The 14,058-nt window shown below is 29.9% G+C and overlaps 1 protein-coding gene across 1 annotated transcript in view; it reads right to left on the reverse strand.

Moving 5' to 3' along the window:
- Nucleotides 1–6,349: 6,349 nt before the first annotated feature.
- Nucleotides 6,350–14,058, reverse strand: part of LOC117170507 (exostosin-1) — a 31,997-nt gene continuing 24,288 nt past the window's right edge. Inside the window, exons 6-8 of the mRNA XM_033357277.1 lie at nt 11,039–11,305; nt 10,656–10,906; nt 6,350–6,980 (exon numbers count right to left, since the gene is read on the reverse strand). Of these exons, the coding sequence (XP_033213168.1) occupies nt 6,800–6,980; nt 10,656–10,906; nt 11,039–11,305 (699 nt within the window). The 3' untranslated portion in view covers nt 6,350–6,799. The remainder of the gene's footprint in view (nt 6,981–10,655; nt 10,907–11,038; nt 11,306–14,058) is intronic.

A 14,058-nucleotide genomic window follows, 5' to 3' on the forward strand; every position in this document is an offset into this window, starting at 1 on the left:
GAGGAATGTTAAAGGTGTTGTACTGGAACGTAGCAAGGGTAAAGAAGAAAGATGAGGATTTCTAGAGGTATATTCAGGAATTTGATGTGATTGGACTGGTAGAGACGTGGGTAGAGAGAAAGGAATGGGATAGAGTAGAGCGAAAGTTGCCAAGGGGGTATAGGTACAGGCTACAGGAAGCTGTCAAAGTAAAAAGTAAATGAAGGGCTAGTGGGGGAATTATAACAGGGGTTAGGGATGGATTAGAGGAAGAAGTTTATGGAGAGGGTAAGAAAGGGTAGAAAACTTACTAAGAGAGAGAGAGAGAGATGAGGGTATGGTGGTAATGTGGGGAGACTTTAATTCGAGAATTGGGCGGGAAGGGGGCCTGTACCAGAAAGGGGAGAGTTTTGAAAGAAAATCGAAGGATAAAATAATAAATAAAGAGGGGGAGATTCTAAGAGACTGGATTGAGGATAGAGGGTGGGCGGTGGCGAATGGTCTGGTAAAAGGGGACGAAGAGGAAGAATACACGTATGTGAGTAAGAGGGGTGAGAAGAGGGGAGGGAATCTCTAAGGGATTTTGGATTGATAGGGGGTTGAGGCAAGGGTGCCCGCTTAGCCCAACGCTTTTTGCAATTTTCATCGCGGATATGGAGAGTAAGCTAGCGGCGGTGGTGGTAGGAGGAGTTAGAGTAGGAGTCAGGACATGGTCACTCGCATATACAGATGACATAGTGCTGTTGGCAAAGAGTGAAGAGGCTTTAAAGGAGATGATAAAGAGGTTGAGACGTTACTTGGACAAGAATAGGTTAGAGTCAAATGCGGACAAGTCAAAGGTTATGGTGTTCAGGAAAGGTGGTGGGAGAGATGGGGGAGGGGAGTGGAAGTGGAAGGGAAAAGCGGTACAGGAGGTGAAAGAGTTTGTGTACCTGGGCTTCTTGTTTCGAAGAAATGAGGGAGTGGATGGTCATATAAAAGAGAGAGTGAGGAGGGCAAATGTGGTGATGAGGCAGGTGTGGGGCTGGGGAAGGGATTGTTCGCAGATTATTTTGAAAGGAGAATGAAATTGTTTTATTCGCTAGTGATGAGTGTCTTATTTTACGGAGTGGGGGTGTGGGGCTGAAAGGTAAGTGAGGAGGTAAATAGGGTACAGGAGAGGCATGTAAAGTCGATACTGGTGTTGGCAAGGAATACGCCGAACTATATTGTCAGGAGGGAGACAGCAAAAACGAGTTTAGGGATTATAACAGGGAGTCGCGCGTGTAAATATGAGGAGAAATTTTTGGAAGAGGGGGGAAGTAAATTGGTTAGGGAGTGTTGGTGGGAGAAGGAGAACAGACGTAGTAGTGCAAAGATGGAGGTGGAAAGGGAAAGGTATTTTAGAACGAATGGATTGCAGATGGAGGACGTTAGCAGAATGCACGAGGAAGGAAGGAAGGTATATGAGTTGGTTCAAAAGAATGGCATGGAGAAAGAGAAGACAGAAGGACATGAGAGAATAAGAGAGTCAATGTATAACGGAAACTATGAGTGGCTTATGACAAGGGAGAGAGCGCAATATTTTTGTAAGAAAGGAGAGCTAGGAAGTCAGGAATTTATAGCGAGAATGGGGTACGGTTGCTTGGAGAATTATAATAGGTTCTGGCTTTCTAGAGAGAAGAGAATGTGTGAATTGTGCGGGAAGGGGGGTGCAAAATTGGAGCATTGGTTGGAGGAATGTGAAGAGGTTGAAAGGAGGGGGATAAGCATGGAGGTATTGTTGCATGAAAGGGGTGACAAAAGGGCAGTAGCATGGGTGAAGGGGGTGTTGGGTAAGATAGAGAAGAAGAGAAGGAAGGAGGAAGAGGAATGTAGAAGGAAATATTGAAAATAGGAGAGGAAGTAGATGTAAGGAAAATGTAAATATTATAAATAATAGTTAAGTATTAGGTGTTAGCCGCGGAGACAGAGGCTGGTAATTCGAGGCATAGCGACAAAAGAGCGAAATGCGTGCGAGGCGAGGCGCAGCGAGGAAGGTTTGGCTATAGGAGCGAGCAGCTTAGTTATAAGGTTGGATGGATAGTACTTTGTAAGACGTATTTGTAAGAAAATTTTGTAAAAAAATGGAAGTGTAAACAAGTCAATTTTTTAAGGCCAGCAGGCCGAAAAATAAACGTTTAACATTATCAAGAAAATTAAAGAAGATTTTTAAACACATGAAAAGATTTCCTAAAATTTCGAAATAGGATGTAAAAGTTTTTAAATTGGATAACATTAAGAAGTTTAAAACAATGTAAATAATGAAATAAATTTAAGAAATATTTAGTGCAATTGGTGAGATTAAAAAAAAAAAGTTAACTTTAGAAGAGTTTTAGAAACGTAGGATAAACTGATTTAAAGAACTGAAAAACCTAAAAATCCTTGTAGAAAAATAAAAAAGATGCGCCCAAAAATTGTGTGCAATTATAAGTCTTTAAAATTAAAATTCAAATGAATTTTGTTTAATTACATTCAGTACATTTCTTCTCAAACAGAATCCCCGCTTTAAATCACAGGAGGTTAAATTATTTCCAATCAGAATAATTAATGGCGTACATTTTAAAAACATAAAAAATATAACTTGGAATAAGTTGAATGCGATATAAAAGAAGTTTATTTTAATCACATATAAAATTTGTTAAATTATTTCTAAAAAATTGGAAACATTAAAAATTGTAGTATTTAAATACACTTAACATTTAAGATTTTCATATCAAGTTTTGATAAGATATAATAGACATATATGTAAAATGAATAATTAATAATAAAAGTCGATAAACTTTCATACTTTTTGTTTGCGAAAAAGAGATTCCCCAATTCTCAAGTATAAATAAAAAGGGAACTGACGTCAGTTAAACATCAATAATTAATGAATAATTTCATTTCTGAAATATATTCCCTAAGTATCATAATAAAATAAAATTTAGGAATATTTATAAAAGTATTCTTATTTTTCATTAAAAAAATTAATGTATACAGAACACAGTTTTTACATGATACTGTACAAAGACTTATTTTTATAATTATTGTTTTGTCCTTTTAAAATCATGAGATATTTCTTCATAAAATAAATGTTGTTAAATTTATTTTACAATTATTTACAATTACAATTATTTTTCGATTAAAATGAAATTGTAAAAGGTAAATATTCCAATATTAAGATAGGTATTTTAAGATAGTAAAGGTTTTATAAAGTTTTCATATATTAGGAAAGGATGTGAGGCCAAGTTAATAACTTTTCGGTTTTTTCTCTTAAAATCCTTAAAATTTCAATTATAGCCTAAAATAGCATGAAAAGAGATGTGTAAAAAAAGAATCTACAGGACCTAAAAGATTGTTATTTTATTGGATTTTACAAAATATTAGTAAAATTTTGAGTCTTCTTAAAAGACGTTTACAACATTTAGAAGTTTCTAAGATACCAAGAAGTATTTGAGAAATTTTCGGAAATGTTTGAAAGTTTATTAATATTTCTAATACATTAAAAATGACTTTAATTCCTGAAAGTAGATTTAACTGCCTAAAATTTTCTTAAAATGTTGAAAAATAATTCATGATGTAAAAAAATTGACTTATAATCTTCTAAATTTTCCCAGGAATTTCAAGAAAAAAAGTTTTATCCCCTTGAAATCTTTCGAAATTCCTTTAAATCTTCTGAAGTTTATTTTTGAAATCTATAAAGATCTAACTTTCTAACAGAATTTAAGTTTAAAATTCGATTTGAATCTCTTGGATTCTTCTTAATATTTCTTGCATTTACTCGATTTTGAGTTATTTATTATAATATTACCAAATTCAAACAATTTGAATTAAAATCTTATAGTCTTCTTTTAAATTTTGGGAAATCCTTTCATATGTTTAAAAACCTTTTTTAATTTTCTCTTAAAGCACATTTTTTTAAATAAAAAATCATAAAAAATTTCCGAACGAATATTCGAAAAATAATTCTTTTGTTCTAATATTGTCAGATATTCTAATCTTTTAATTTTTAAAAACTATTTAAATTTTTCCTGATTTTTTTTTAATACTGCAAAATAAAAAAACTTATTTAAAATTTGTTAGGTTCGTTAAGAATTTTTGAAATCTTCTGTAATGTTTTGAAACGTTTTAAAATAATCTCTTAAAATTAATTTTTCGGAATAAAAAATTATTTTAATTATTTGTAGGAACCTAAAAGATTTTTTTTTTATTTTCGTGAAACCTTACAAAATACAAGTTTTAATTATTTTTGAATCGTGTCCAAATTTCTGAATACATATATCTTAAACTTACTCAAATTTTAAAGCACATTTATAAACCATGATAAACTTTTTAAAAAATTGTACAACAAAATTTCGCAAGAAGGCTTAATAAGAACTAAGTCTTTATTTTTTTCTAAAATTATATAACATGGGAAAATTGAAATATTTTGTTACAAATTTTTATGGTTAAAAATTTATCTTTTTTTAATTGAAAATCCAACTATGTGTTTAAAAATGTAACTATTCTGTTGTAAATACGAAAGTTTTTTTTTTGTGCAAAATATTTTTCAGTTGAAATATCATATATCTTAAAATGTTACTATTCCATTTTTGGTTCAATGCTTATTTTTTATTTTTAATATTCATATTTAAAGTTGAAAATTTAACGATTATGTTGAAATTTTTCTTTAAATTGTTTTTTCTGTAAAAATTTATCCTTTTTTAATAAAGAATTATTCTTCTCATTTGAAAATTCATTTTTGAGTTAATAATTTAACTGTTCTGTTCAAAATTAGATTTTTAAAATTTTGAAAAACATTCTTATACTGAAAATGTAACTGTATCATTTTTGGTTGAAAATTTAAAAACTTTGTTAAGAATTTGTTATTATTTTTTTGTCTTTTGTTGGTAGCAAATTATTTTTCTTGATTAAAAATTCATCTATTTTAATTAAGAATTTATTTCTTTGGTTGATAATGCATTTTTTGGTCCAACTTATTTTCTTTTGGTATAAAATGGTTGAAAATTCATGTTTTTTTTTTGGAAATTAAACTATTTTGCTGAAAAATTTTAGTTGTAAATTGATTTTTTAAACTGATGATTTAACCGTTTCTCGTTAAAAATTTATCTATTTTGTTAAAAATTCGTTTTTTGTTGTAAAATTGATTTTAAAATTTCTGAATTTATGTTTTCGTTAGGAAATTATTGGATTGAAAATTAAATTATTTGTTTGTAAATTTAGTTTTTGCTTAGGAATTTAAATATTTGGTTAAAATTTCGATTTCTTGGGATTAATAATTATTTTTCAATTGAAAATGTAACTATTCAATTTTTCGTTGAATCATTATGTTTTCAGTTGAAAATTCAACAATGTGGTTAAAAATTCATGTATTTTGTTGCACTTTCGTTCTTTTAAGAAGAATATTAGTCTTTCTGTACATAAATTCATTTCTTTGGTTGAAAATTTGTCTATTTTGTTGTAGATTTAATTATTTTTATACACAACATTATTTTTTTCAAATGAAAATTCAACTGATACATTTTTCATTCAAAATTAATCCTGTTTACTTGAAAATTAATTTCTTTCGTTGGAAATTCCATTTTTTATCCGAAAATTTAACTAGTACATTTTTGATTGAATACTTATGGTGTCAGTTTAAAATTCGTTTCTATGGATGAAAATTGAACAATTTTGTTACCATTTTGCTTCTTGAAAAATTATATTTTTAATTATAAATTTATCTTCTAACTTCTTTCGTGGCGAATTATTCGTCTTCTTCTTTGAAAATTCATTTGTTTTAGTTAAAAATGCATTTATTTCGTTGAACAATCGCATTTTTGGTGGGTTAAAAATTATTTTTTTCAACTGTAAACTTAACTATAAACTAAAATTTCCAGTTAAAAAATGTATTTTTTTAGTCATTTCCTAGTTTGAAAATTTAACTATTTTGTCAAAAATTCTTTTTTTATTTGTTAAAAATTAATTGTTTACTAAAAATATGACTAAGGCATGCAGCATTAAATTTGAAACATTTTAGACCCAGAAATCTTGCCTCCCATATATATTTGCATAAAGTAAATTATATTGTCATCTTTGCAAGAAGTCTAATGGTTCTAATGTAACTTCATTCGTGAAGTCGGGAAAGCTCGGATTCCGGCTCGTACATTTTCGGCTTTACACGAGGCTGGTCTTCGCAGCATTTAACAGAGCCGACTCACCGACACACTATGTTTGCATGTGTCTCTCCCAGATGGGAGAGTGGTGGGGCCCGAAAAATCCCACGTTCTGGAGACACTGGTCCAAAGTCCGTCAACAAAGGATAAAACTCCAGGATCTAAGGACTTCAGTAATCAGAAAAGAAGAGGGATCAAAGAGAGAATTCATCACATGTATCTGTCAAATAATATTTTGTATTAATTAATACCTACACAAGATCGACTTTTATGTACAGAGAATTCGCATTCTCGACGCCTGAATGGCACGATTATATATTTTGGTAACGCATCAAAGTCATCATGCGAATCTTCTCGCGCTCCTCGCATCGAAAAAAAAATAAATGCGCGGCACGCAGAGCGCGAGAATATCTCACATGGTTATATAATTCATATGTATAATTTCCCATAATCAATAATTAACATAATAATTAATATATAATATAAAATTAATAATTTAAAAACCAATACGGCCTCCTATACACTCGTCATAGCCTCTTCACTACTCTTTGCAACACGAGTACTAGATACATCTAAAACTTACAAAATGATGGCCACGGCCCTGTACACACCGTAATGAGTACCTAATTACGTCATTCGCCGTACTGTATACAATTATTACAATTCTAGTTGCTAACTAGTTCAATTTGTCTATACTTTTTGCGCATGTTGCTTACAGGATCTTTAAAGAGCACCGGATCCAGCCTCAAGTTTGATCGTAGCAGCGGCATGTAACCGAAAACGGCCACAAAAGTGTTCATACAAGTCTGCCTTTGAATGAAATGGTCGGGATCGTTCCACGGTGATCTGAAATCAACAAATTGTTCTTCAAGTTTTTAATTTACGATCAATATTCGTAACTGGAGAGGAGTCATTTAAAATTATCCCACAGCAGGCTTCGCAATGCTGGACTTTACAAAAACTAGTGAAAGTAGCCTCTGTGCCTTAAAAAAGTAGCAACAACTAGGCCAAACTTTTGAACAAGTTGCAAACAGTAAAATGTTTATTTAATTTTTTACATAAAAGAGGTAAAGTCTTATATAAACATAAAACGACAGTCATTTTTATTTGAATAAGCACGGTAAGAGAAATAATTTTCGGTTAACAATTCTTAGTTCTCATTTCGAAAATATATATATTTTAAATTATTTTTATATTTAAAACTTAAGAAAAAAAGGAGTCACCTAATTCTTTTTTTTTTTTTGTATGAAAAATTCGGATGGGTCAAAGTTTAAAAATATTAAGAAATTTGAAATTTAGAGTAACAAGTTTACGTAAGGGGGTTGGTTGCGTATAGATGGCTCTAAAAATCGATTTTTTTGTGGATAAATCGAAAGAACAACATTCCAAAAATATGCTGTTAAAATTTTAGAGCGAAATTTGAAGCAGTATAGATTCTATCGCTACTTTTGTAAAGGTCGCTCGGAGCTATTTTCATGTACCGCAAACTTTAAATGCGTTTTTCCCGAAAACAGTTTTCTTCAATTTTCCGATTTTGTTCCGGCGATTATTCAACGAATTTTGGATGTACTAAAAAAAAAAATACCATTTTAAACGAAATTTAATTATCTAATCCATGAACTAGAAGGTTTTTGCAAAAAAAATGGTTTAACTATTTTTTTGCAATAACAATATGTTTTTTTTTAAAAAGTGCCATTTTTTTGCAAAATATTTAAATAATTTTAGATTTAGTTTATGGACGAGATTTTTATGTGACAATAACAAAACAATTTGATTTTTATGTTTTAGAGTAGCACAGCAGCTATAAAACACGGCACAAATCGAGAGGAAAAAAAAGTTATTACCTTCAACGTGTTCTTGCTTCTTAATTTTTTATAGTGATTGTGTGAAATTTTTGTTTTGGTTTTTAAAAATAATAAACAAAAACTTGTCCAATTTTCAAATAAAAATATTGAATAGTCTTTGAGAACAAAATTCCCAAAGTTCCCGTCAATTTTTCGCCATCTATACGCACCTAAACCCTTAAAAGATTTTTAATTTCAAGGAGTTTTTTAATTTATCTCTAAAACAAATAAACTTTAGAAACTAAATAAATTATAGCGGAAAAAAATTGTTCCTTTGTAGCCTACATTTCCAGTATTTTATTTTATTTTTTTTTTATTTTATCACGTTCCTGTGAAGAAAATGCATTGTTAAATTTTTCTCTAAAATTAAACTTTAACGAGATATATTTTTTTCTTGTTTTTTTTTCTAAACTCTTTTTATCACAAAACATTACAAGAAAATGTGAAGAAACACTGTGAACCTAAGGCCTCCATTCCATGCACCAGAACGGCCGGATCTCGGAATGGCCGGAATGAGGCGTTAACCAATCAGAAACGTTCCGCGGAAACATTGTCATTCTCACGCTGAACTCAGCCGAAGTGTTCGAAATTTTTAAGTTCGCACCAAAAGGCGTTTCGTTCATTTCCAAAGTTGTCATACACATGAACCGGAATTACCGTAGCCCGGAATGACCGGATCAACAATTACAGAACACTTTTGACAAGAAGGCTTTCGTCTTTCCGAAGATGCTCTGTGATTGGTGATCTGGTCATTCCACATTTTTTTTTTCATTCCCACATTTTTTCCCTTGCAAGTTTAAGAAATAATAGGTACTGATATAGTCTACTTACCATAAATTTTTTTTTCAAAACCTTACTTGTTTTGCAATTTTTTAGATTTTAAAATATTTCTTGTTCCAGTTATTCAATTTTTTACAGTTTTGAGGCATTATATCATTATGTTCAATAAAATAACATTGCTCTGATTTGAAATAAAGAATAACAGTAAAATACAATAAATGCCAGAACAGTAAGACAACAACAACATTCGTTTCTCTCGAAAAACAAATACACTCCAGGTTAAAAATATATGGGATATTACCTATCACTCCTGAAAATTTCAGCGAAAAAATAACCGTTTTGAGAAATTCTCCTGTTTTAATTTTTCAACAAAATTCAAATATCTGTACCATTTTTTATTATTTCTTTGGATTTCTTACTGGTTTCGAACGAGTGAAAAAAACTTGACAACCTGGAACTAGAAAAGCCTACAAATATCGTGAATTGCAAAGAACAAGATTTTCAAGAAAAAAAAGTTCTCCCGAAAAACAAAAAAAATATCAAATGGAAAATGTATGGTGAGTAGGCTATATTAAAACCTATTATTCCTAAGCATTGCAAGGAAAAGTAATTTGAGGTTTTTGAGAACAATTTTGAAGTTTAAAAACAAATCGAAATGACTACCACTTTGAATGATCTTTTAATTTTTGTTGTGAACTTTGAAAAAGCGCAGAAAAGCGAATACATTGAAACAAGAAAACTTTCAATATCTTAAAAATTTCAAAAATGGCAAGGTTTTTAACGTAAAATTGGTAAAACTTCAAGGTCATTCAAATTGGTAAAATTGGCATTCGATAATGTATTTATTTTGCATGTCCTGTTCGGTCCTTGTACTTCCCCCAGATTTGTACATTTAGGTATTTCTTATTTATACTTAGTGGCATTTTTTTTAATATCTCTTCTTTCACCCCCCCCCCCGCTTCCCAGTTTTGTTCAAATGACAAAAATATATATATTCTCCAAATTTGAACAAAAGTAGCTCTAGTTTTCATCTAAAAAAATTGTTTGCTCACCAGATTTTTGTTGGTCACAAAGAAATGAAAGTCGAAATTAAACGACGGAAAAAATCAAATTTTTCGTATTTGTAAGCAATTCAATTTACGAAAAACTGGAACTTAAAAAGTACATACAAAGCTTTGAATTAACAAAAGTTTAAAATTTAAGGAACTCAACATCAAAATGGATATAGACAATAAACTTGTCTCGTTTGAAAATAATACTTAACATTTTTAGAATTTGAAAAATAATATTTTTAATTTAGAGGCAATACTCAGGATTTCAAATACGAAAATTCATTGAATCATTCAAACTTGAATTGAATTTAATCCTGTATGAAACGTAGCACAATGGGTCGGATGGACCCACCACCAACTTCAAGTCCTTACCGCAACCAGAGAACGCATTTTTTCGGGCTGTAAACATTCATGTATTTTAACTCTTTAAAATTAAGAGCGAAAAGTTTACAAATAGATATAAATAAACTACAATAGTTTATAAAATTAAAATTAGTAGAGCAAGTTCAAAAATGGCGTTTTGTTATACAAAATTATATAACTTTATCAATTTCCATTGTTTCTGCACCAGAATCGAACTGCTTACTCTTATAATGACGCACTTTCACGAAAAAATAAACGTAATAGTGTAAGCTTTAAGAAAAGGTATCAATTTGATCTGAAAAGTGTTTTTTATTTAAAAAAATTGAAATTACGTTTCCCTGGGTCATTTAGACCCGTAGTGCAGTCCTATAGTTAAAGCTCAATTTTAATTAGCCTGGCATTCTAGTTGTTCAGGTTGACTTGCAATTTTTCTCTGTATATTCGGATATTCTGTTTGCTTTATGAAAAAAAAAGATAAAAACCTGATTCCGGCAGCCGTAGTATCCTTGTACAACTTCCGCTGGGTGACTTTGATCGGAGGGCGTCGAGTTACATGGCTTACGAGAAAATTCATTAGAATGTCCTCACAGTTCTGCGACTGCTCAACTGTCTTGTGAAGTGTTGAACTCAACAATTCAGTATAAAGAGTATTGTAATAACGGTGAAAAAATGCCGCTCCGGTCAAGACTATACTGTAGTCATTGGTCCACTTACTAGTGTAGCCCCACGATCTCTACATTACAAAAAAAAGTACCATCATTAAAATCTGAAACTATCCCGAACTGACAAGAGATAATTCAATAGAGATTTCAATATGATTATTTAATGACTATTGCAGAGACTCAAGTGCCACTATTTTCTCAACCTTTGAATCGTCCCAATAATGAGATCTAGCCGGATAGCCAACAATTCTTTCTGGGAAGGACTGCCAGACAGTAAACGCAAAATCAATTTCATCAGTATTCAAAGTTGCGTCTTCATCTAAGGATAATATGGCACTAGTTTTGATTTCCGGATGAGGATAAAACCGATGAGATATCCCGTCTGCCGAAACGACGTGAATCGTCGCCTTGATGCCCTGCCAACGCGGCTTCCTCGGCAGTGGAATGTCCGAGTTCCACATTAAAATTATCTGAAAGAGTTATTTATTTACAACAACAGGTCTTTTTTGTCACACTGTGCAACTCTAATTTTAAACCTCTTGTTTTAAAATTAGTAAATGTCTTCTTTTATTGTACAATATTGTTTTAAAATGACGAAGAATGAGCTATATTTCAATTTTTACTAGACTTCTTACTACTTCTTTTTCTCATAAAACAGTGAAATAAATTTTAAATAGTGCAATCGGTTTGAAAAGATAAAAATTTACAGGCGGGTCATATTGAACAATTATCCTATTTTTTCATAGCGTTATTCTACGCGCGCAGAGAAAAATTCATTTTAAGCCCTTGAAATTCAATGAATTTAAATGTCGGTGACATTAAGTTTAAAATATTTAATTTTGAACATATCAAAACAATCAGTTAAGTGTATAAAAAGGATTTTCACGCACTAGCGCCTTTGCATTATACACTTAATTAATTTTCAATTTGAACTGCTTGGTACTAAAATTATTCAAGCCTAAATGTCGAAAAATAAAAATTCTTCAATTTTCATAACTTCTATAAAAAATCATTTTTAAAGATTGATTCTGAATACGTAGCTCAAATTATTCAACTTTGAATACTTTGAGATTGAAATTAGTCCCACTTTTAAATTCTGAAAATAATTCGTTTTCAGTTGTAAACGCTTAACACTGAGGACAATGTTATGTCTCATTTCCAGATTTTCTGATTTCGAAGCTTCAATTTTAAAGATCTTTTTAAAATTTCGACAGATTTGTACTGCTGTACTGAAATAGGCTTTAAAAATTAAACCAATTCAAATTGAAAGGCTTCAAAATCAGACGATCTCAAAATAAGAAAAAAAAGCATTTAACATTGTACTTTTGTAAAATGAAATCCTCCAAATTTGAACATTTTTAAATAAGTTAATTATTATTAATTATATTCAATTAAAATTGAAATTGAAACTATAAAAATTTAAATCTTTAAATCTAAGATGGTTTAAATTTGAACACTCAATTTATAGTTGTGTAATTTTAATCGATATCAATGAAAAATTAATAAATGCACACTCTTAATTTAAAAATATTATTGCTTTCTATTTCAAAGCTTCACACAGAAAATTGCGTAACCACCTATTACGACCTTCAATTTTAAATAAAGTAATTGTTTTGGGAATGGTTAAACTGCGATACGCCAACTGGTGACAAACATTCGAACTAGAAAGAATTGGCACGGTTTTAAAGATGCATTTTAATTTGGACATAAAAGTGTTTTAACCACTTTTTATGGAGTCTAAAGTATTTATTAGATAATAAAAATAATTCTTTATCGGAAACAAAGAGTTTTAGATGGAATTTACATATTATACAGTGAAAAGTCACACTTTTTGACAGAAATATTTTTCTAACAAAAAAACAATTCTTGTTCTCTTTATTGTGATTTTCAAAAGATTATAAAATTAAATGGACTTATTTTGAAGCAAACATGAACTCAAAGTAAATTGTTCTTAATTTATAAATGAAATATTTACTATTTAAAAGTCTGATCTAAACGTTAGGTTAGAATTCATATTTAAATTCCATTCGTCTATTATTCGTATTCTTGGCATAATATGGATAAAATTTGTCGCTACATGCATTAATTAAAGTTTATTTAAGCTTACAGTGCATTGATACTCACATGAAATAAATGGTATTTTTTTTTAAACCTATTTCACAAAAATATGTTTTTTTGACTGTATAAGATGGAAATTCTATCTAAAACTATTTGTTTCTGATGAATATTTGTTTTTATCATTCAATCATTGTTTTATACATCACAAAACAATCGTGAAAAAACTTTTTTGCCAAAATTAAAATACATGTTTAAAACTGTACCTATTCTTTCTAGTTCCATTTTTCGGCACCATGTGGCGAAATGGTAGACCACCATTCCCAATAGCCTATGGAAGTATTTAAGTAAAGAGAACTTGAAATTGTTCAATTATTCACGTTAACAGTTTTAAACTTTCTATCCAGTATTGATAAATAGTTCACGATTTCAATTTTAAAATTATTTACTTGCTAAAACTTCAATTTAAAATTTATGTAATTTTTTCAAACTTTTTAATTTTGAAACATCATTTTTAAAGTTTAAATTAGTAACATTTCAATTGCAAGAACTTTAAATTGTGAATTGTGGAATTTTATTTGAATTGATTTGGAATTATTCTAATTTGAAATTATTGTATTTAAAATTAACAAGTTTAAATGTTTGAATTGTACTGACATCGGATAATGAATAGTGAGCCACCTCAGGTTAGGACTGTGCATTACGATGCAGTGAAAATTATCCAATTGATTGGATCTTTTGAGATTGGTGAAAAGCTGTCGTTTGTCATCAGAAAGCAGGGGCATTTTTTCCATTTTTCTGTACAGAGTTTTGACTAAAAATTCGAAATTTTGAACTTTCAAATTTTCCACATGGGCGGGATAATTGTGGCAGATTTTTTGTACAAGTTTTTAATGCTGAATAATAATATAAAATCAAAATTCAGGAAAAAAAATTCTACAAATGATTACTTTTCCAAAATGTGAAAAAAAAATTGGAGTCGAAAATCACTTTAGTTTTTAATTAAACAAGCGTGCTATATTTTTGATTTGATAACAAAGAATTTAAATATTTTTTTAACGTAGGGGCGTAGAAATCTTATAGTATCCTTTTGAATATTAGAAGAGTATTTATATGCGTCTACATTACAAGTAATATTCTAAACATTTTTTAAATACTAGAATATTTA

Source organism: Belonocnema kinseyi, chromosome 1 (assembly GCF_010883055.1).
Source record: "Belonocnema kinseyi isolate 2016_QV_RU_SX_M_011 chromosome 1, B_treatae_v1, whole genome shotgun sequence".
NCBI classification, from domain to species: domain Eukaryota; kingdom Metazoa; phylum Arthropoda; class Insecta; order Hymenoptera; family Cynipidae; genus Belonocnema; species Belonocnema kinseyi.